The following is a 22,963-nucleotide window of genomic DNA, read 5'->3' on the forward strand; positions in this document are numbered from 1 at the left end:
TTTGTAAAAAGCTCAGCGCTGACTTGTGCAGTGTACAAATACTCGAGCACTGTGTCACTGTCACTGAGTTCTGTCTGCATATTCTGGCTTTGCAGTCCAAAAATGCCTCTCGCAGTGTGCCAGCCACAATCCATGCACTCAGTCATCACTACTTTTCAGTTTTAGCTTCCTTGCTAGGTACTACTAAGCCAGTTACCTTTTGTCTTTCTGAATTGTTTGACTTTTCACTGTATCATTAGTAGCCACAAAATTACTTATATTTTTCCAGCCACCCTAGACATCCCTCTACTTGTGATTTATTGCTCTATAGTATTTTATTTGTTGCAGTCATAAGAGTTTTATTTTGATGCTGAAGCAAGATCTTTTAACCTTTATGTAATAGTGTGATTGAAAGTTATGTTATTATTAATCTCTATTGCGAGAAAACAGAGTAACAAAATGAATCATGAGGATGTAGACGCTTCTTATGTAATAGCCATCTGGTTGTGTAGTACTAACTTATTGTTTTATATCTTCATACAAACCTTCAAGAACCATCATAGAAGGTAGCATTATTGTAACATGTCAACACCGTGGGCTATATCAAACCTCTTCAGCCCCACAAAGTGAACACATTTAAATGTGTCTGCTTTATCATCATCGTCTTTCTCTTTGTAAGTGTCCACAGAGTGGTACAGACTTCAAGAGGCAGGTTTCTGAGAGAAGGGGTTTATTTCTGTGACAATATGAATGGGAATAGGTCACCCTGGAACTGGAGGAACTGCTACAGAAATACTGCTGGGGCTTGTGAGGACTACTAAACAATAAGATGCCAAGTTAAATAATACAGCATGGAAAATGAGACAGAAAACAGCAAGTGCGCCAGTAAAGCAGAAGGAGGAGGATTAACTGTGCATAGCTACGATAGTCTGCCACATAGCTACAAGGATTTCTGAAAATCCGCAGCATCTCTGGTCTCTGTATCTCTATCCTTAATCAGTCGGTGGCCTCTGTCATAGCATTTAAGCGATGACCCCAGAGCAGTGGCAATCCTTAGTCTTTTCTTAAACCTTGCAGAGATTTGTTATCCTTGTATGTTCATTGTGTTCTGTTTGTCTTAAACAAAAGCATGAGGAGGGTTTCAGAGGTGATTCAAACTGTAAGAGATGTGAATCCCAGTGAAATTTATTCTCTTAATATTAAAATAATTCTTTTGCAGTTGTGGAGGCATTCCTATACAGCTTCATATCACATCTATGATTTCAATAGCAGGTCAGTAATTTTTGTACATGAGACATAGTTTTAACATTATTTTGCAATGAAATGACATTTCACTGATTTCTCTTAGCTGCATTTTGTTTTTGTTTTTCCAGTTCTATTTTAGATGGCAGGCTACTACATAATGATACACAATATATATCCTGGTCACCTGTTGGTCACAAACTGGTTAGTAAAGATAAGTAAAACATAAACAGTCATTTTTGTAGATGTGATGTGGAAGCTCACGTTGTCTGTACCCTTGAGGTTTGGGGACTTTCCTACTGCTAGATAAAGTAGCTGAACTAGTTTCCAAATTGACTGCTGTTGCTGGAAAGACTCCAAAATCTCTCTGTGTGTTTTGATTTGTTCTTTAAAGAAGATGTATTCCTGTAGTGGCCACAGTAGTCATGAAATGCTCAAATGCACAGGAACTTCATGTTTTTACAGTTTCAGACAGTAGCTCATCCCTTTCAAAGGCAGCAGCATTACAATTGTCTGATTACTCATCACTGAGACTTTTATCTCCTAATTACACCATAATCAATGAAGTTCTATTTGGTGGATGCATGTAATGGGGATTAGAGGATCAAAATCTGTTTTGTACTCTTTCCCACTGTCCTTTTCTTCCTCCTCTCCTCCCCAGTCCATGGCAATGGTGACAGCCACTGTGTTTGCAAGGCTTGTGCGTTCCCTGTGGTGAGCATTGGATCCAACTAAAGAGCTATCACAGGAGAATGTGGTGTTTATTTGTTCTTATTGCTTGTAGTTATAAGGATTATAGAGCCCAACCACAGAAGCAAAGGATGTTGAAAAGAGCTTTCTGCATCTTGGAGCAAAGCTGTGGAATAAAACTGTGTTCTCCAGTTGTTGGAGAGGAAAAACAGGGGTGATAAGAGAGGCAGGCAGGTGCCAAAAAACTAGAGGAGTTCTGAGTGCTACCGAAGAAATGCACCATCTTTACAGATCTATTGGCAATGCTGAGACCCCCATCAATGTTTTACCAAAGTACTGATCATTTTCTTTGAAAGACAAATTAGTGAAAAATAATTTCTAATGAAGGAAAATAAGCTTGTCTCTCAACAGAAAATGAATAGCAAGGTTTTCAAAACTTGATACTGTAATCATGTCATTTATCATAGTTGATTGTTTTTTGCATCTAGGCCTGAAGTTAAGTTGCTACACGTGATTTGTGTTAGTAATTCAAGTTCATTAAGTATCAATGATGTTTGGGGAAATGCAACTTTCAAAGACAATTTTTGTCATCTGATGTACAAGTAAATTTCCCAGTAGATGAGGCAAAGGAAGGAAGTAGGATTTACTCTAACAGTAATTGTAATCACAGTGATGTTTTCCAGGCATATGTTTGGAATAATAATGTTTATATAAAAACTTCACCAACAACAGAACCTGTGCAAATCACTAAAAATGGAGAAGAAAATAAAATTTTCAATGGAATACCAGATTGGGTTTATGAAGGTAACTGCCAAGCATATTTTACTTTGCATTATGATGTAAAAACTTTGTTTTATTAAAATTATTTTATTATAACTGTTATTTAATTTCTTATTATGAAAAGTTCAAAATAATCTAAGTCTGTATTTTAACAGAAGCATGCATCCTTACCTGAGCTTAATACCTGGCTAGTGTGAGGACCTAAGAACGGAAATGAGTTGGCCTAACTCGCAGCACGTCACTGGAAATCATAGTGTGTGAATTAGTTTCTTAGGATAGATTATAAGCATTGATCTACTGTCTCATTTCAGAACACATTTTCAGACAGACAGTCTGCACTTTGGTATTTGAACTTCAATTTAAAAAAAAAACTATTAAAAACTAATGAGAACAGTACCTAGGATAGAAGAGCCAACTTATCAATTATAACTTTATAACTATCAATTATAACTGTATCTCTTTCAGAGGAAATGTTTGGCACCCATTCTGCTCTGTGGTGGTCTCCAAATGGCAATTTTGTGGCATATGCATCATTTAATGATACAGAAGTTCCTGTTATAGAGTATTCCTTTTATTCTGAAGACACCTTGCAGTATCCAAAGACCGTTAGAATACCATATCCCAAGGTCTGTGTTATTTATTAAACATGGATGTTCTGCAGTTTCATTAAGAGAGTAGTCTCATTTAATCAGTTTCTGCTAATGAAAATATTGTCTGTCTCTCCTCAACAGCTTGCTGTGATTACTCTTTCTGAAGTCAACAGTATCTGGCAATGCTAAAGTATTTTATTATTCCAGAGGAAGCCTAAAAGAAAAAAAAATATGATCTAAGGTTTTATTGTTTCACCAGAAAATTTTGAGGTAGCAAGTAGATGCTCTTAGGGAACTGAAGTTGGTACAAAGTGTTTGGCAGATGTACATTGTGTTAGGGTTGTGTGTGGTATTGATAATGGAATCTTCTTCAACTAATGTAGCATTTTTACTTGTTGGATGCTTCCTATATTGGGATCCTTTGCCCACACCTAAAGCTCTTTCAGTTTTAGCTGTGAGAATGAAGCCTTTAGTGCATGCAGCTCCTTCTCCTCCCCTTTCCTCTCCACATGACTTTGTTCTCACTGCTCATGGCACAGTTGGCACTGGACTAAATGGTGTGAGAGTCAGAGTCTAATATACTCCAAACAGGTTCTTTCAGATACTCCACATGTGGCAGGTTTCATGCTTAGTTGACCTGTGTGAAGTTACTTGACATTACATGGGATTTTGATTTAGCAGAGAGATGCAGCAATGCACGTAAGACACGAGTACAAAATACACTCAGACTACAACAATTGCACTATACTGCTGAATTGCAATACAAACTTGGTTCTCATTGCTGGTCTCCATAATATGCTCACCACCACAGTGCTGGGTATCCCCATTGCCAGGAAGGAATGCATGGGTTGAAACCATCTCAAACCCATAATTTTCTTCAGTTCTTTTTGTTCATCATTTGGTTCTTATACTCTGTGCTGGGCTGAGGCACCTATATATCCCCCCCATGCTAGTCTGGCTAGCTCTGGAAGGTATTTTCACTCTTGATTCACTGGGGCAGAACAGCTGATACAGCCAACTGATTGCTCATCTGATACAGCTGTTTGTCTGGTGTAAAAGCTACCCTCTGGTCCTCTTTGTGCTAACTTTGGCTTTCTGTGCAGCAGCTGTGGTCAGTGACTCCCTACTCTTCCCAAGGCTTCAGGAGCACTTGGCCTTTGCCTCTCCCCTTGGAGCCTGCCCCAGAGGGATCACTGATGCTCACAGCACGCTGCTGCTCCCCGACAGCTGCAGGTGCTCTGCCCTGAGCCTGGTGCTTGTGAAGAGATGTGGAATGAACTGCCAATTTAAAGTGCACCTTTTATTACAAACTCCTTTTGTTTGGAATATTGCTGACTTCTGGAGGGGGTCAGCTACTCCTACCTAACTGTTATGAGGACTTGGCTAGTTAACTACTAGAGAAGAAGCCCCTCCTGGCACAGTTATATTGCTGTCAGTAGCACTACATTAAAAATAGTGGGGTGCGTGGTACAGTCACAGATTTGTTTGTGGTATAGGCAGCTATTATATGATCACTTAACGTAAGGTGTGTTTCCATGAAGAAGCACTTTTCTGTCTGTTGGAAATGGATTTGATTCACTCTTAGGTACTGTGTGTGGCATGTGGGACGAGATATGGTCAAACACTGCTTTAGGTACAGCAAGCCCTATGTAGTTACAAATGTTTCTAAATGTAGTAGTCTTTCTTACCTAGAAATACATAACTAACACTTTCACATAAAAAAAAAATACAAAGGATAATTTATGTATTGATCTTAAAAACTGCATTTAGGAACTTGTCTTTTCACATGTTTGAAGTTGGCTGGTTCTACCTGACGGTCTGTAGTAATTTCTTTGACTATAGTTTCAAACACTTACTTCACCAAGAATATTCTCTCTTCAAAAGTACAATGAAAAACTTTATTTTTAGGCAGGAGCTAAAAATCCAACTGTGCAACTCTTTATTGTGGATACTAAATCACTTCCCGAGTTCCGCTCTGCCGAAATTTCTCCACCTGAAGAAATAAAATCAGGGTAAGAAATTTTGGTTGAATGTTTACTTGTTTCATTTGGTGGAGGAGGAGGAGCTTTTATATGTGACCACACTATATTCTGTGTATATGGCAGTTTTTCCCAGTCATGCGGCTCTGGTAGCAACAAGATTTACCAGAGAAAATCTGCACAGAGATTATCCTCCTAGTGATTATATATAGATGGCATATTCCATGTATGTTATATTCAGAATGTGACAAGTTCTTGGCTCATCACATTCAGTGGAGTCTAACTATGGTGAAGTCATTTCACAGTACAACTTTAATATGAGCAAGTTTTGGTATAATCAAATTATAATATATGTATTCCAATTCACTGAGGGGGGGGGGGGAAAAAAAAAACAAAACAAAATCTTAATGGTAAGTGAAGATTTGATTTCATTGGAAGCAGACTCCTTGCTAAGGCAAGGTATCATGGTTGTCTTCAGATTTATACTTAAAATGTTTGTTTTCTTTAGAAATGTGGTGAAAACCAGCACCTCTCACAGTAAATGGAAAATTGTATTTTTCAAAATGCCACTGGAAATGCACAACATGATATAAATGTATTTTGTAAAGAGCAGCTAAATTGATTTAAAATGCATGCACACAGAATTTGGTATCCCAGATTTTAGGTTTTGTTTTTTTCTTTTTAACAGTATTGTGGAAATTTTTTAGAGGTTTGCACTTACAAACATGATGGGTATGGAAGCGCAGGTTATACTGGTAAACTTCAGAAAAAACAAAAGAGGTCTGTTAGCTACTGCATAAAACCAGCATTTTGTACATGGTGGCCAAAAAGCTATAACTGGAATGTCAGTGCTATTCTGTTTCAGTCCTCACCACAGTGTAACTGACATCTCTGCGTTAACTGAGATACTCAAGTTTTTATGAATATGTTGTTTATCATTTCTCTACAGTAACACTGCAATAGCTAGATGTTAAATAGCTGTTGTGCGCTGGTTTTCTCCAGAATTTCAGTGCCTCAGAATTAAAAGCCCTTTATGTTTTGGTCAGTTCTGGTTAAGATCTCTGCTGTCTTAGAGTTGTTTTTCCTTTTGTTAACACCTAATGAAGCTGAACAATGCTGCTGTGTGACCTGGGGAGAATAATCATCATCTGCCTTCCAGCCTTGTACCCATCTGGCTAACACAGGCCTGAGTTTTGTGGAGTTAATCCATTTTTAAATTAATGTAACACTCAGTAAATGAGGATTAATACAAAGATAAATCAAGTCTTGAATGATGAGTGCAAGGATGGAAACTTACTCTTTCTCCCAACGGCTAATCCAAATAATGGTTAAGCCTCAGCATGTGCATCTTGCAAACACTGAGGTGGCCAGAACAAGTCTTGGGGAATTTTGCAAGAGCAAAAGTACATGAGTGGGAAAAGGCAAGTGATGTGCAGTGTTGCTGTTGGGTAGTTTTGTTCCTGGAAGGACAAAATAATGCATATTTGCACAGTATGTATATTTATAACGCTGTATGTCAGGAAAAGTTAATTTTTGTGGTGGAAAATTCTGAGTAAATTTAAATTGGTGGCATACCTCACCCCACCCGCCTGAGTGCGGATGTCAAGGGGCAGTGCCCCTGCAAATGGTTGCCTGTTGCAGCACTGTCCAGAGCTGCTTGTATGCGCAGACTTGTACCCCCACGTTTGAAGGGCGCACGGTGCACTTATGTTTCAGAGGGAAACTTTTATTACCTGCCAAGGAGAGCTGCCAAAATGTGGAATGGCAGTGCTTTGCCACGTAAGGTGGTAGATGAAATCTGACACTTTTTGCATGAATGACCAGCATGAAATCCATACAGCATTTAAACACCACTTTTAACATCATGGGTACCGGGGGCTCCTGTTGGCTAACAGGAAGATGAAGGCAATGGATGCTTCTTGTCTGAAATGATCCGTCCTAAAAATAAGTCATCTTCAAAGTAGAGAGCTCCAGACGGTGATTGCAGGAATATCCCTTCTCAGCAGCAAATGAGGAAGGGCAATGCAAAACTACTGTACTCTATACTTTGAGTTAATTGCAGCTTAGTTAACATTTCATGGGTTGTTGAAAACTGAAGATGCATTCCGAGTCTATATAATAACCTTAAAATATTTGTTATAATAATAGCATAATAATATTTTTTGTTTTTTTTCTTATACTGTCCATCTTGTCTGATGGATGATTTATAGTTTCCAGAATTGTTAACTTCTCTCACATTGAAGGAATAGAAGCTGTGAGGCTCATTCTCCTTTTACAAAACAGGGGAAACCACTATTATAGGTACATGAAGAACAGCAATTTGATTTTTTTTTTTATTTTCAAACAACCTCCTGCAGAGTGCTTTTATAATATTATTGGTCTAAAATATACTGTTTGAAGCCAGTGACAGTAGCAATTAAATGACCTACCAACTTTCCAGTCAAATATAAATGCAAAAATAGACCTTTTTCATGATTTCTAAACTGCAATCTAGAAATAAACCTGGAAGTGGTCAGTAACCAGTTAGCATATATTTTTAATCCATCCACACTAATTGTAGTGTTTTCTTTTCCTTTTTTCTCCCTCCCCACCCCCCCCCCCCCCCCACCCCAGCAATGATCACGAAGATACTTACTCTCACCACAAAACTTCCCACACATTTTTGTTAACTAACTTTGGGGAAAAAGGGAACATGAACTTGGAACTACGTCAAATGTGCAAATTCCAGTTAAAAATGTATACTTGCTTTGGAGGGGAGGTTTATTTTATTTTAGTTCATAAGGCTTCTAGGAGATAGGGGAGATCTAAAATAAGAAAAGACGAGTACATCTAACAGATCGTAATGATAAACAAAACCACAAAATTTTATGTGGTGCCTTTTTAAAATTAATATACAGGAATATTCATGAAAATGATATTTTTTTCAGATACTCCAATTCTTCATGTCAAGTAGTTGGTATTCTGAAGATGAACATAAAATATTCAGATAGTAATATCTGTTCTTGGTATGATCTTTCCCTCCATTCTAACTAATGGAAATAAGTACTAAATTGAACAAAGATATGTATCACTCAGAAAGTGCTTACAAGCAACCAACTTCATGCAGCTAAAATCTAAGGCCCATACAACTTAATATTCAGAAGAATTTCCTCTAGATGCACACAGTGCAAGATTTATGAACAGTCTGAAGTAGCTATTATTTTATGCATTAGAGGATAGTGATCTGACTGTTAGAATTTAATTGCTGTCTTTCTGGAAGCGGGTATGTACAAACCATCTAATTCTTTATTGTATGAATGAAGATAACCAAGGCATCTACTAGCAGCAAAAGCAATTGACAAAAAAATGGCTCAATTAGGTTTGCTTCATTGTTTATTGCTGAAGAGTAGATTGAAATGAAAATAGCCAGATGAGTCTCATTCAGTGAATTGCTGAGTGCTATGGTATAGTATGCTATTACAGCAAGGATTTTAAATATCTAATGCTATTGCTGTTTTCAGGGATCATTATTTGAGTGTTGTAACATGGGTGACAGATGAAAGGATCTGTCTGCAGTGGCTCAGAAGAATTCAGAATTTTTCAGTCCTCACAGTCTGTGACTTTGAAAGTGCTGCTGGAAATTGGTCATGTCCACAGGTAAGAAAAATGAGGTGGGAGTGTCGCAGTGCTTGATAAATGAAACTAGAAAGGAGTAGCATATCTCTGTATGTTTATCTTTGTAGAAGCATAGCCTGGTGTAAAATAAACATAATTGTTGTGGGATTGTTTGTTTTTTCTTTCTTAGGAAAAACAACTTAAGGAAGAAAGTACAACTGGCTGGATTGGCAGAGTGAGTGTTCAATTTCGAAAACTGCTACATGCTAAATAACACTGATAATTATGAAAATTTCGTATGAGCCTCTTGCCAGTTACAGTGCCTCTTGTGTGTAGGTCTGATCCATTTACTTGTTGCATTTTACATGTATAGGAAAAAATGGTCTCAAATGGAGTTGCTATGTCACCCCACTCCCAGTTTTAAGCTTTTATGGGTATGGGGTTCTGAACTCCCAGGCTGGGCTGACAGTGCAGCATGGGCTGGAGCTGTAACTGCATCCTCCGTGACCAATGCATCATGTTCAGCTTGCCAAAAAGCAGAGTGCTCCTTCCAGACTCCTTTTTAATTCTGACCTACCACTTCAGTAGCAGTAGGTGGGGGAGTGCAGGAGCCAGGATTCAGAATTCCCTTTGTTCTGGGGGAGTTGTGAGCTATGCTGGTTTGGCTGCTCTCCAATCTTCCTACCACCTCCAGAATGATCTAGGGGATAAAATGTATTAAGAAGTGTGTCCTATAACCTTTGAATTGTATTGGAGGAAAGACATAGAGGACAAAAGTAATTTTTAACGTTTCAGGTTACAACAAACCATTCCAGGTTCTCCGTGGGGTTTTTTATTTATTTATTTTTCCGCTACCCGAAATATTCATTGAAGAGAACTGGGGACAAGATGCATATAACTGACCAGATTAAGATTTTCATATACTTCTGCCAAACCAATTGCTACTGTCTGGATGATGCTTTCCAAGCTGCCTCTCAGTCCTTTTGTACATGGTAGAGAGTAGGCACCTAATGAACTACACAGAAGATCTGGGGGAAGTGAAGCAGAGATGCAAAAGTTCAGACTTGGAGGGAGAAATGAGTTTCAGAGTTTTTGATGAGAACACAGAGTACACTTTCCACTCCCGCATTTTCCACACACTGATTATGCTTTAGTCACTAATTCACTTTTGAAGTCAAAAATGAAAGTTTAAAGAAATGCAAAGAGGGAGGCAACAGCAGGGATGAAATCATCCGCAGTATGAAGATGAGAGATCAACCCACCTGCTGTCAAATTTGATATGGAAAGGAAGGCCTTAACGCTGACACATTTTGCTTCTCTGCAGCAAAGGCTTCACAATTAGACAATGTGATGATCAAGCTGCAGACTTTGTAAACAGTTGTGCAAAATGAGAGGGCAAAATGCAAGTCTGTGCCATTAAACTAGGTTGTTGGTTTTTTGTTTCTTTTAAAGAGACAACCCACATCTTAGGAGCTGTTGGAAGAAATAGATAATCTCACTGTATGATTCTTGAATTTGAGAAGGGAGTGGAAAGTAGGGAGGATTGAAGAGGGGATGGGAAAGGTATATTTATTCCTTTCTTTTATTCTTATCTACTTAGGGATGATAAAATGACACTTGACTGATATGGGATATTTTTATGTATATGAGATGTATATATACACATATATGTATATGCAATTCATATAAATGTATATACAAACTTCAGTAAATTATATATGTGTGTAAAATGTATAGTTCCCTCTCTCTATGGTGTTGTTTTCTTTTTTTCAAAAAAAGAGATGAAATTGTGCTTAATCTAAGAATGCTCAGAACAGCCTGTGTTACTGCATAAGGCTTCCAGGTCATGAGCTAAGTTAGAGCTTGCCAGTTGAGTTGAAGGAAAGTCACACTCTGAAAAAGCAAGACTGCGATAAGGGAGAAGCTAGCAAAATATTTGCCAGGTTATTTTTTGCAAAAATATTGCTAGGGAAGAAGGAGAGAGTATCTGGAGCACATGGGTTAGGAAGAGTCAAGTTCTGCTACTGCTTACCAAGTGACCAGAGGCGAGTCATTTCATCTTTGTTTCACTTTCCATTTCAAAAATGGGTGTAACATCTCTGAGGTAGTTGCGATGTGTCAATTGGATAACTAACGTTTAGCTGTTTTGGACATTTATCACAGAAACAACTTTTATTTCATTCTGCTTAATTTTATTCCTCTGTTTTTCTCTCTACTGTGTGAAGCACATCCGAATGACAGTCAGTAGAAGGAATCCATTAATTTCCATCACTTGCAGTTAATAAATGGATAGTTCCTTCATGGAAATATCATTCCAGTTTAGGTTCTCTGGCATTTTGTAATCACCTACTTACTAGCAAAATTTCTTCTTGGAAAGCAGCTCATTTTCTTTGAGTAGAGGGGGACACAGAGTTCAAAGAATTTGTTCACAAATATGTGTTTTAAAATGGGAAATTCAAGGAAAACGTGTTTGCGTTTTTTATATTGCTATAGGTTACAGCTGCATGTTGGTGTTGGACAGAATAAAACAATGACTTTAAAAGTAGATGCACATATTGTTTCCTAAAATGGTAGGAAACCAGGAACACCTGTAGGACTTACAATTCCAGGGAGTTAGGAGGGGATATTGGTCAGGGCTAATACTCAGGAAATTCTGCTGCTTAAGGAGCAAGAAAATATTTTAAGTGTATTTTCTTTTACAGTAATGGCTACAGGTTCTACCTACTAAGTCAGTAGGCAAAAATTTTTGCAGTACATTCAGTGATGCATTAAGTATTGAAACTCCTGTTTAGAGATATCAAAACCTAAATTTATCATCTTAGTTTTGAAGTTTTGTTGTTCACTTTAATAGACATCTCTCTTGTGTTCAAGTTTCAGCCATCCGTCCCTCACTTTGCACCTGACAATGCTACTTACTACAAAGTCTTCAGCGATGCAGAAGGCTACAAGCATATCCATTACATAAATGGCTCACAGGTAAGTAATAAGGTGTAGGACAGTCACAGCTGACTTGTTTTTCTCCTGGTGATCAAGAAGCTTCACGCTCTACTTTTTGCCTTGCCTCCTACTCCCACTCCAGGCTCCAGTACCTATTACTGAAGGAAAATGGGAAGTAATCAGCATAGAAGCTGTAACTAATAACTTTCTGTAAGTATTGTAATTAAGCTATTGATTCCTATCAGGAGAGCTTGTAACAAGGGTTTAAGCAATCAGGGAGGGAGATCAGGGAGAAGGTGTCATTTAAATCATTAAAAATCTGATCTAAACACGTAAGATAAACCTTGAAATATTGTCATGTACAGTTAATATTTTACCAAAACCAGTATGTTTTGCTTTTATAGATACTACATTAGTAATGAAAACAATGGAATGCCAGGAGGAAGAAATCTTTATAAGTAAGAAATTTTTTCTGCAGTATGAGTAAAATATTTGTTAATGAAAAAGAAACTTTAAGAAAAAGCATTGCAAAATATCAGGATGTTCACAGTCTAATGTGGGATCCTGTATAGGATATTTAATGAAAATCAGTGTAGGAGTATCAACTGTAAAAATAACTAAAATATTTTTCTGTAAATTTAGTTAATAAAGGGAAATTGTGAAAAGAAACAACTAATCCTCAAGCAACAAACCCCTAAAGAAAACCTCTTATGCTTTTTTTTTTGCTATGATTATAATTCCAGTATTAATTGAACTCCAGAGTTTAAAGTCTGTTTTCTCTAATTTTTAAATCAGTAAGGACTTTACTCCTGAATTTTAACATATTTCATTCGGTCATCTTATTTAAAAATCATACATTTGTTTAGCATAGCTTAAAAAAAAGTCATCTCTGAAATGAAGCTCGTCTACTTTGCAGAGTGCTCTTGGAAAGCAGTCCAAGTTCTACTAAATGTGTTAGCTGTGATCTGAGTCAAGAAAGATGCCAGTATTATTCTGTGTCCTTCAGCAAAGACGCACAGTATTATCAGCTAGATTGTCGTGGTGAGTATATCCAGAATTAATTGACATAAATATGACTTACTGGTTAGTTGGGTGGGGAAGTTCACTTCGTCAAGATCTTGATATGTACTGCGTAACAATGATATGTGTTGATATTGTTGGATAAATGCATTGGCATTGGAAAAACATACTCCATTCTAGGCTCAAAATCACCTTGACAAAAATTACCAGGGTAAAATTTGATAGTTCTATCCATCAGTGGATCTGAAGGGGGTGCAAAAGACTCTTGTCTGCTGTGCATCTCCTCAAGAGCTGCATGGGAAGATCTGTCTGTAGAAGGAATTTGGAGGCTCTGGGAGCAAGGCGAGGATCAGGCTGGGTAAAGAGAAGCGCTCTGTGTGTGGGAATAAAACTAAGATGGTGATGTTCAAAAAAAATCCAATTAACATAATCATAAATTAAGCAGAGGGACTGTAGTCTGTCTCTGACCTGTAAGTGCTTGTGCTGGATAGTACAAGCTGGATAAACTTTTTTTCCCACCTTTTGATTAAATCTTCTCTAAAATTTCCCTTGAATTGAAATGTATGTTGTTTTTTAAGATGCCAAGATCTTCCTTGATCTATGGGCTAGAAGGACAAAAAGATAGCAGAGAGGGAATTGTTGTCATGTTGTAAAAATTGCTGTTTGAAGAAGACTGCTGTGGTCTCTGTGACAAGGCTTACCGATTTCCAAACCGTGGGTAGACTTTGGTAAAGAGCGAAAGTTTAATTCTTCAGTACCTCACAATCATGTGGTTTGCCTGCAAGACAGTCTGAATATTTTACAGGATCCTGTGGCTTGAGATTAGGCCCTACTAACTTAAAATTAAGCTTGTGCAGACTGGAGGGAAACAAGCTCTGAGCTTTTATGATTCACCCACTTCAAATTACTTTACGAGGGTTGTGTTTTGAGGCAGCATGCAGACATGAAGGTTTCGTGCTCTATTAACAGGTCCTGGACTGCCTATGTCTACTATGCACAAGAGCAGTGATGATCAAGGTATGGGATTGTCTTAAAACGTAAGTTGTGTTGGGCCAGAAAATTGCACTATAAATTTATTTTAATTTTGTTCCCTTTGCTTAGTATAATAATTAAAATGTCAGTTATAAAGGGTAAACCTAATTTCAGATAATTACTCTAGTATACTTAACCAGACGAATAAATTATATAGCTTGGCATATGTTTAATCATAGTTTATTTAATACTATTTTACATTGTGCTAGAAAACAGTGAGTAATGTATGACTTATTTACTGGATAATTGTTCAGTTTTTCTGAAATTGCATTTAGATGAAAAATGGGGAAACCAGCTTTCTGATTACTAAATTACTGAAGGAAAACTATATCGTAAACATTGAATCTGAGAGGAAGAACAAAAATTGCTGTAAACTAAGATTGCAGCGTAGGTTGCCATCATCTCAGATTGACTTTTAAAAAGTGGCTCATAATTAAAGAGCAGTGCGTTTGAAAATAATGTATTTAATCTTTGACTCTTACTAACTCTATTATTTAGTCCTCAGATACTTGGAAAATAACACTGAACTGGAAAATGCATTGAAAGATATTCAGATGCCTTCAAAAAAAATTGGTTTCATTAGTGTAGGTGGATACAGTAAGTTCAAAACCTTTTTACTCTTCTTTTCCCCTTTCACCAAGTGCTTCAAGGTGTTCTGCTGAAAAACATGACAGAAAAGATGGATGTAGCGGGAATTATTGCAGTTGTTCAGCATTAAGAGGCAAGACAAGATTTTTTTTTTTTTTTTTTTTGAGATCTCCAAACATTCTGTTTTTTTTCCTGAAATTCCAAAATATTCTTATCTAAAGTACGCTTTTTCCCTAGTGTGATATCTTGGTGTTTTCATGACTAATTGGCTTAACTCCTTTTTTTTCCTTGATAATTACCTGAAAAACAGAAGTCCCTAACATCACATTAAATAAATAAGATAAATGGGGGGTGGGGCACAATGCTCATAACCATTGTTGAATTTACATTAAATTATAAATTCAAGTGGGTCTTAATTTACAGGTACAAGTCACTTTGGTTTATGTTAACAGGTTGGGACAGTGGAGAAGGTCAGTTACTATCAAAAACCAGACAGAGAATCTAAATGGAAAAGCTTGCAAAATCATTTAGGCTACATTTCAACAAGATCACCTTTGGCTTTGTGTAGGGGAACATTTGGATTGAATAGTCACATTCTTAAAAGCAGTTCACACTCCAAGACTACATAAATCTTTTAATAGGGACTGGAACAAAATGCTAGAAAATGAACTGCTAATGCTTTGCTAGTGGTTTTCCTGTGAATTTGCATGTCTGGGTATAGAAGCTTTCTTGGTGGGCTCCTCAGGTGAGGAACATCAGACAGACCAGCAGTGGGAGGCCTGGTACCTGTCTAAACTGTTCTTGCTCCAGCCTTTGCTACTAGCTTTTCTCTTCATGACAAACTTAGTCTTGATAAAATGAATTAATATTCTTAATGGAATTATATTTTACAAACTGTACTGACTTCTGTCAGTCTTTGTTAACTGTTCTTTTTGATGCCTCCCTTCTTCTGCTGTTACCTTAAGTATATAATAACTCTCTTTATCTTTGAATTTTCTGTCTTTTATTTCTGTCACATTTACTAGGGCTAAAGATGAAATGTTCCAAGCAAGATGGAGCTTTAAAGATGTTCTTCATGCTATCAGCTGTATATTCATCTTTTTATTCCTCTTTGTTCTTACTATTTCATCTCTTCAGGGTAAAAGCTTTTGGGTAAGGGGAATCTATTTTTAATGTCACAAATAGGAGAAATAAATTCATTTATGTAGTCCTACTTCAAGTTCCAAGTCTGCTCACAACCCCTGTATGTATGTTATCAAAAAAGAAATCCACTCCCGTGACTATAGAGTATGCAAAAAATTAGTATTTTCATGTTCAATTTAGATTGTTAATTTTTCAGTGTTGTAATGTCTTGCATATTCGTATCTGGACAAATTTCTGTAAGACTTACACTCTGGCTATTACTGCAGTGCAGTCCATCAGCATTGCTTCATGCTTCCTTTGCAGCATCAGTTCTTTTAAAATTCATGAGTGAACAATCGAGCCAATCGGTTTGCAAAACTTACACGGTGTGCATTTAAAATGTTCAGCTAACTCTCAGCCAGCTTGGGTGGAAAGTAACATGGATGGAACAGGAATCAATGTTGCTTGAGAAATAATAGATATTTGGATATGTTTCTGGGATGCTTTACAAACTGTCATGCAAAGCCTATCTGGCAGGTTCAAAATATTTAAAATTTGGGTAGAGAAACATTTCTGAGCTAGTGTCAGATTTACCACTGTAGAGACTTACCAAGTTTTACATATAAGCTTCTAATGTAGAATAATGTTACAAGACAGCATGTTGAGTCCCTGAATTTTATTATTATTGTAGACATTCCAGTTCCAGACTTTCTGCTAACTTAGCTGTAAAACATTTTTCAAAAAAATCATTAGATTAGCTAGGAACTTTTACCTGTATATATTAGGGCAGTTCAGGCGAAACTACTTTTTAAGTTTTAGGCAGTTACTTAAATGTGCCCTTGTGTGAATTGCAATGCATGTCAAATTATTTCACTGGAGAACTGACCTAAGTCAAAGTCTTTTCACTTTTAGACCTGTGGTATCAAATGATATTGCCTCCCCATTTTGATTCATCAAAGAAGTACCCTCTGCTCCTTGATGTGTAAGTCTTCCAAGTTACATGGCAATGTTGTGTTAATAATCACTTTCATCTACTTCAAATGCTTTAATAAGATCGGGAAAAACAAAACTGGCATGTTTTCTAATTACTTCTTGAAGTTGTTTTAAGAAGGAATGAAAAACATGAGGTATATCCCAATTTGTGATAGATTCCTATACCATAAGATGATGTAACGCTTAACAAGCACATATTTTGCTGGTGGCAGTAAGGTAGATACATTCCGTATCTGACTTAAAAGCCAGGATGGTAGTGTTAGCTTACCTCCTCCGCTCTTAGAGTTCATTAGGAATAATATTCAATGAAATTACGTTTCAGAATGAAGCCTTGAATAAGCCATGTATCCTAAAGCTGAAGTAGTGAGTGTGATGTCAGATTTCTCTGTGGTATTTGACTGTCAGCTGATGTTGGCAAACTGCATCTTGTGGTCAGGTTTGCATTTGCTTTTTTTTTTTTTCCATAAATTCAAGACCATGAGCACATGCTGTTTGGCCCATTCTTCCTCAGGCACTTCTGTTAATGCTGGTATGTTTTCTTCTAACTGGGAATTACTGAAATTTAGCTATTCATTAAAATAGAAATGTTAACCTTTTCCTCTTTTTACAAAAAGCTGACTCCATGAAATTGTTAGATACACATTTATGTAATTTGGTAGCACTGTAATTCCTTTTGATATGCCTATTGAACGTTTTAATGAGCAGTCAGTGCTTTTTGCTTCTTAAGAATTATTTTGGGTTTGATTCTGTTTTTATTGACTTACGTAGGCCTTTGTCAGGATCACCTCTGCTTCATGGTGATCTTGAGATCAGACATTCTTTGGAAGTGTCAGGATCCATAGCATATAGAAACAAAGCTTGATATAGAGAATTCCTAGCAGGTTTTTTCTTTGCTTTTAAAACTGGGGAAAATGGGTTATAGAGCCATAAGAGCCACTCTTCCATTTCTTACTCTGTTGAACAGTGGCTAGGGAAGTGCACTGCAAATAGAATTTTACCATCCAGGTACTCAGAGTGCCATTTCATAGTGCTCAAGTGCTTCCAAATATTTTAAAATAAAAAGTTATGATTACAGTTTTGCTTCCTTTTTCTCAGCCTGCATAAGAAATAGTTTAGACTCTAGGGAACTGATAAGACACTAAAAATGCAGAAAAAGATCTTTTTATTTTCCCAAAAGAATTCTATTTGTTGATTTCAGACTTTAACCAAATTTTGGGTAAATGGAACAGAAATAGTTAAAGAGCATCGCTTTGAAACTTGGATAACTAGATATGCCAACACAAAAAAGAATTTGGTTTGGATTTCTGATAAGCTGCTTAAAGTTAACATAATGAAAGTTTCTTATTAGAGCACAAAGCAATAAAAAAAATAAAATCCAGTCTGCTTTCTTGATTAACAATTGACATTTTTAAAAAGCATATTGCTTTTAGTGTCCAAGCAAAGCAGCAGTCTGGAGTTATTCAGTGATGCTTTTCTTGTTTGCTCAGTTTAATTTAAAAGTTTACCTTTCTTTGGTGGCTGAAAATTGTCAGCAATAATCATATTTCAAATGCTTGATGTGAGAATATGTGGAGAGTAAATGCCTGAATTCTGTGGCACTTTTCTCTCAGGTATGCAGGACCCTGTAGTCAAAAAGTAGATTATGCCTACCGGATCAGCTGGGCTACTTACCTTGCCAGCACCGAGCAGATCATTGTGGCCAGCTTCGATGGCAGAGGAAGTGGGTACCAAGGGGATGAAATTATGCATGCTATAAACCGAAGGCTGGGAACATATGAAGTGGAAGATCAGATAGAAGCAGCCAGGTGAGATACAGGGAAATGGTCAACATCTGCTCCTGCTTTTCTGTGCTTATTGTGTAGGGGGAAAAAAGGTGAAGGTTTTGAATGGTCATCTTGAAATTACTGGCAAAAACATAACTACATTAATTTTTGTATGCTGAAGTGTGTCATTTATGGGCCAACCATCATTTTATGCTTAAAAAGAGAGAAGAGTTAATGCTGTAATACAAATTTACCATATCTCTGGTTTTATAGAAATGATAGCTGTCACATTAGTAGAAGAGCATGCTACCAAGGAACTTGGAGCTTGAAGTTTTACTCCAAGCTTTTTGCAAGTTTCTGTTGTGATGGAGTTATTTGTATGAGCTACTCAGTCTTTACATCCAGTTCATGTTCATCACTTGGTTTATGCTTGTAGAACCTCACTAAACCGAACGATGTCAGTATTAATCTCTAAGAATCACAAAGAAGTGATTGTATGGGGTTTGCTTTTGGGGATTTTAAAATGTTAAGGAGTTTAAACAAATAGCATTTAAGAATTTTTTTTTTTTTTTAAACCCTGACTGGATTTACAGGTGTCAGCCTCTACCTTACTTATCTTACTGCTGCAATTTGAGTGTTGCTTCTCTTTTTTTTTTTTTTTTTAAAATTTTCTTTTAGGCGGGGGGGGGCATAGGTAGTGAGGGAAAGTGAGGCAGGTGGTGAAATCTAACTTAATACAACACAAATGTCAGTGAGCATGGTTTGAGGGCTTTTACAGAGCATCCAGGTTTTGGTTTTTCACATGCACAGATTTTTTTCTGAATTTCTTAAAAATACACGTGCCTGAAGTATTGTAGGTTTTTATATGCAGTCACTGTGAGGAAGTGGGAAATGCTTATTTGTACAATAGAAAGAGGTAAACATGATGGAAAATAGGCACATCTGTATAATGGCAGATACCTGCAATCTGTTAAGCATTTAATTACTCTGTTTGCTTTTAGAAAATTTTCTGAAATGGGCTTTGTTGATAAGGACAGAATAGCTATCTGGGGTTGGGTAAGTACTCAAATTTTAAGTTTGACTGGCTTATTATTTAATTGTAACAACTATTTGTTCTGCTGCCATGTGTGTGAAGTGCTGGAGTACTTGGTGTGAGGCACCTCTGGGGTCATGGCATAGTCTGATAACTGAACTGATGAAATACATTTTATAAATGCCCATATACATTGTCCTTTTGCAAGCATTCAGGAGCCTTTGAAACAAAAATCAGGACTACTAGAGCAATTAAAAACTATTTAAAGGGATACTGCCAAGTTCCTGAGTGTAAGAAAAGCCAGTATTTAAAAAAAAAATTATCCAAGTATATATTCACTAGTGTCTCTTTATATTAGTTGGGTTTTTAAAAAAAGATGTAAAATTACATGTGAACCAGCTGTGTGGCATGGTGGTTGTGTTTTTACTAGCAGCCTGAAAAATATCTAAATCTGCTATGTTGTTGTGTTTGGCTATATTTTATTTCAGCAGTGCTTCCAACCAGAGGCCAGATATCTCTGACTTGATGTGTCTTTAAAACCTGTCACAGTAGAGGGGAGTGTTTAATAGCATATACATAACCCCTCAGCTGCAAGGCTAAGTGTGTATATAGTATTAGTGATATCTATTTGGTTCAAACTCTGAATATTTCTCTGTCCCAGGCTGCTGTTTCACTGCTTTTTCTGGTGTCATGAGGAGTATTCTTGCATGCTCTGTTTAGGCGTACTATGTTTAAGTATATGCAGGATCTGGAATTAAGTTGCTGGCTGAAATTTGGTCACTGCTGATGGCAGACAACCATGAATAAATTGCTTGATGGCAAGATGATGATGATGGTGCCTTTAGTAGCTTTTCTTGTAGGGGTCAACATTTCTGTGTTGTTTTAAGTCAAGTGTAATAGTGTTTACTTTAGTGGGAAGGAAATCCTGCAGAAATGAAGTGTTTCATGCATTTCCATTGTACTCCTTTATGAGCCTCGGGATGAATAGTTGAACAATCCTCCGGGGCTAGGTTGGGGTTATGCATCCTGGATACTGAACCTGTGGGCAAAGATTTTCTTTCTTGAGTTTTCAGATTGTCAGCCTGTCACTATGTACATTAATTTTGTTTGCCCTACGTTTGGCAGGAATATCTTTATGGTGACCAGATCATCAACATATTTATACATGGGTTTAATTACTAAATACATTAATTACTTTGCTAATCTCATTGGGAGGACCTAAGTATCGAAGTTGGAGCAAACATTTAAGGGCTTTGAACTAAGATACAGTTCCATTTGCCTGTAATCTGGTTTCAAGACAGGAATGAGATCCAAAAATTGCTCTTCTTTTTGAATGTGGGTGGGCACATTTTCCTAAATAACCCCTTCAAACTATAGTGAGGGCAGTCATTTGGGCGGTCGGTGACATTGTTTAGGTATCTTGCTGCCTGGATGCTCAAGTGTGTCAGATATTTACTCATCTGTGTATCAGGCTACACTGCGAGTGAATTTTCTGTGCATAGCAAGGAGTGTGTTGCTGCACAGTTCCTCCCACAGACTCAGCAGAAGATCCTTCACTCCCCAGTCACAGTCTTGCTCTTGACGCTTTGGAGGAGAGTTAGCAAGTGAGCTGCCATAGGCCTGCTCTGAGGGAGTTGTAAATTTTTGGATGCCTCGGGCACGTTGTGGGCCCGAGCTCTGCTTCCACCCACTCCCCCAGCACGGAGAGGGACACAGCGGTTCAGCAGTGTCTTGTTTCCTGTCTTTCGCTGCTGCCTACGGTGCTACCAAACACTGTCATCCTTAGCTGAGTCACAGTTCAGCAGCGTTTGCACCCTTTTTCCCTAGCAAGTTCTCATTCATCAGCGCCACAGCTGCCATGCGCTGTTTGATGCCTGCTTCCCCGACTGAGCAGGCTGGGTGAGATCTGACCCAAATTCAGAATGGAGTTCATTAATATGAAAAACGATGAGCCTATAAATGTCTGATGAACCGTTTAGCAGATGGGCCCCATCCTTTTCTTTCCGACTAAAATAACAGCAATGTTTTCTTCTCAGTCTTATGGGGGATATGTGACCTCCATGGTGCTTGGCTCTGGAAGCGGCGTGTTCAAGTGTGGAATAGCGGTTGCCCCCGTGTCACGTTGGCAATATTATGGTATGTGATGGCTTCCTCATTACAAGGATTCCCATATGTCTTGCAGTGCACATGCTGCAAAGTGTTGATTCATAGTGCAGAACTTTGATTATCTACTAGATGCCATGTAAATGCCACTTGGTCTGTTTTTATGAACTCATAGGTACTGTGTTTCGGAATTAAACCAATTCACTAAATCTTGCTGCCCATTTTAAAAAGTCATATTCACAATTCTTTAAGCTTTAATGAAGGCTAAATTATTGTAATATTTGTAGTATTACTGTAATGTGCTGTGTTTGCTTTCCAAAGCTGACATGTGTTCTGACACCAGTATTGTGTGTCAGAAATCCACCGCTATTAGACTTTGCTTCTTCAAAATGCTACTTCACTTACAAGAATGAACTGTGAGGCTTAATGTTGAACTTGCATCATAATTTACTCTCTCAAAGTAACAGAATAGGATTGGAATTGCCTTTGGGTTTTTTTTTTTTCCCTTTTAGAGTGTAAAATTTGGATTTTATAAATCTAGTAAGAATAGCTTGATGTGAGGGAAAACCTGAACAAGTTGACAAGTCTGTACGTGCTTCAGGCTTATAGTATATAAAGTTGTAGTTGCATGAGGCTATAAACACAGTTATAGGGCCCTCCTCTCAGATTAAAAAAAAAATATATACAATTAAAAATATAATATGTGCTGGTACAGTGTGATCGCATTTTGATACTTTTCTGGTTTCAATGTGTCCAAAAACATTAAAGGGAAAGCTTTTCCTGGCAATCCTCTGTTAAATAAGGCAGAATTTATCATTCTGCAGCTAGCACATAGACAGTATAATAGCATATTATTTGCTCTGGCTAATTCAACAGATCAAATCGTACTGCCTGGTATTAGCAGTAGTCCGTTGAGGACATAGAGATGTTTTCATAATGTTTTGGACATGAATATTTCAGTATGGCAGGAAATATTTTTTTAATGAAGATCAGGATCTCTAAAATTCCACTTTTAGCTGATTCAATAAAGGAAAGGGTTGTGGAGGGATGCATATTCAATATTAAAAAAGTGCGACATGATAAGTCAAATGGACGTTAGAATATGGCAACAGAGCATTGATTTGTATGGCTTAAAATAAAGCAGTAAATCTGCAAAAAAGGTAATACATTGTGCTGAAAAATCCATGGAAAATCAGAGATACTTAATTTTTGCTATATATAACAGAGCCAAGCTGAGTCCTAATCTACTACTGCATTTTCATTTTATAGATTTTTAGTAGTAAATATTTAGATAAAACAACTAAGATTTTTTTCAACTACTAGTCATTTACTGCAAGATTTTCAGTAATTTTCTTAGGATTACTGAAAGAATAACAATAAGGTAACACTGACACAAAGTACTTTATTAATATTCAGCATTCAGGTGTCCATGGCAACAAGAAGATTAAATATTCTGAATAATGATGGTTACCTACACGCCTTATTGTGGAAAAACTGTTTTTATCTTTTTTTTTTAAA

At 37.2% G+C, this 22,963-nt stretch overlaps 1 protein-coding gene across 2 annotated transcripts in view; it reads left to right on the forward strand.

The window, feature by feature from the left end:
* Positions 1-22,963, forward strand: part of DPP4 (dipeptidyl peptidase 4) — a 40,860-nt gene that overhangs the window by 10,110 nt on the left and 7,787 nt on the right. For both annotated transcript variants that reach the window (XM_074873350.1, XM_074873351.1), the window contains 17 exons: positions 1,199-1,251; positions 1,353-1,425; positions 2,595-2,715; positions 3,157-3,317; positions 5,190-5,293; positions 8,761-8,896; positions 9,045-9,089; positions 11,726-11,830; positions 11,934-12,001; positions 12,196-12,249; positions 12,708-12,832; positions 13,781-13,828; positions 14,342-14,440; positions 16,466-16,535; positions 18,157-18,351; positions 19,311-19,365; positions 21,379-21,478. In XM_074873350.1, coding sequence (XP_074729451.1) covers positions 1,199-1,251; positions 1,353-1,425; positions 2,595-2,715; positions 3,157-3,317; positions 5,190-5,293; positions 8,761-8,896; positions 9,045-9,089; positions 11,726-11,830; positions 11,934-12,001; positions 12,196-12,249; positions 12,708-12,832; positions 13,781-13,828; positions 14,342-14,440; positions 16,466-16,535; positions 18,157-18,351; positions 19,311-19,365; positions 21,379-21,478 — 1,612 coding nt within the window. The remainder of the gene's footprint in view (positions 1-1,198; positions 1,252-1,352; positions 1,426-2,594; positions 2,716-3,156; positions 3,318-5,189; positions 5,294-8,760; positions 8,897-9,044; positions 9,090-11,725; positions 11,831-11,933; positions 12,002-12,195; positions 12,250-12,707; positions 12,833-13,780; positions 13,829-14,341; positions 14,441-16,465; positions 16,536-18,156; positions 18,352-19,310; positions 19,366-21,378; positions 21,479-22,963) is intronic.

The sequence above is a fragment of the Strix uralensis genome, chromosome 6, assembly GCF_047716275.1.
Source record: "Strix uralensis isolate ZFMK-TIS-50842 chromosome 6, bStrUra1, whole genome shotgun sequence".
Lineage (NCBI taxonomy): Eukaryota > Metazoa > Chordata > Aves > Strigiformes > Strigidae > Strix > Strix uralensis.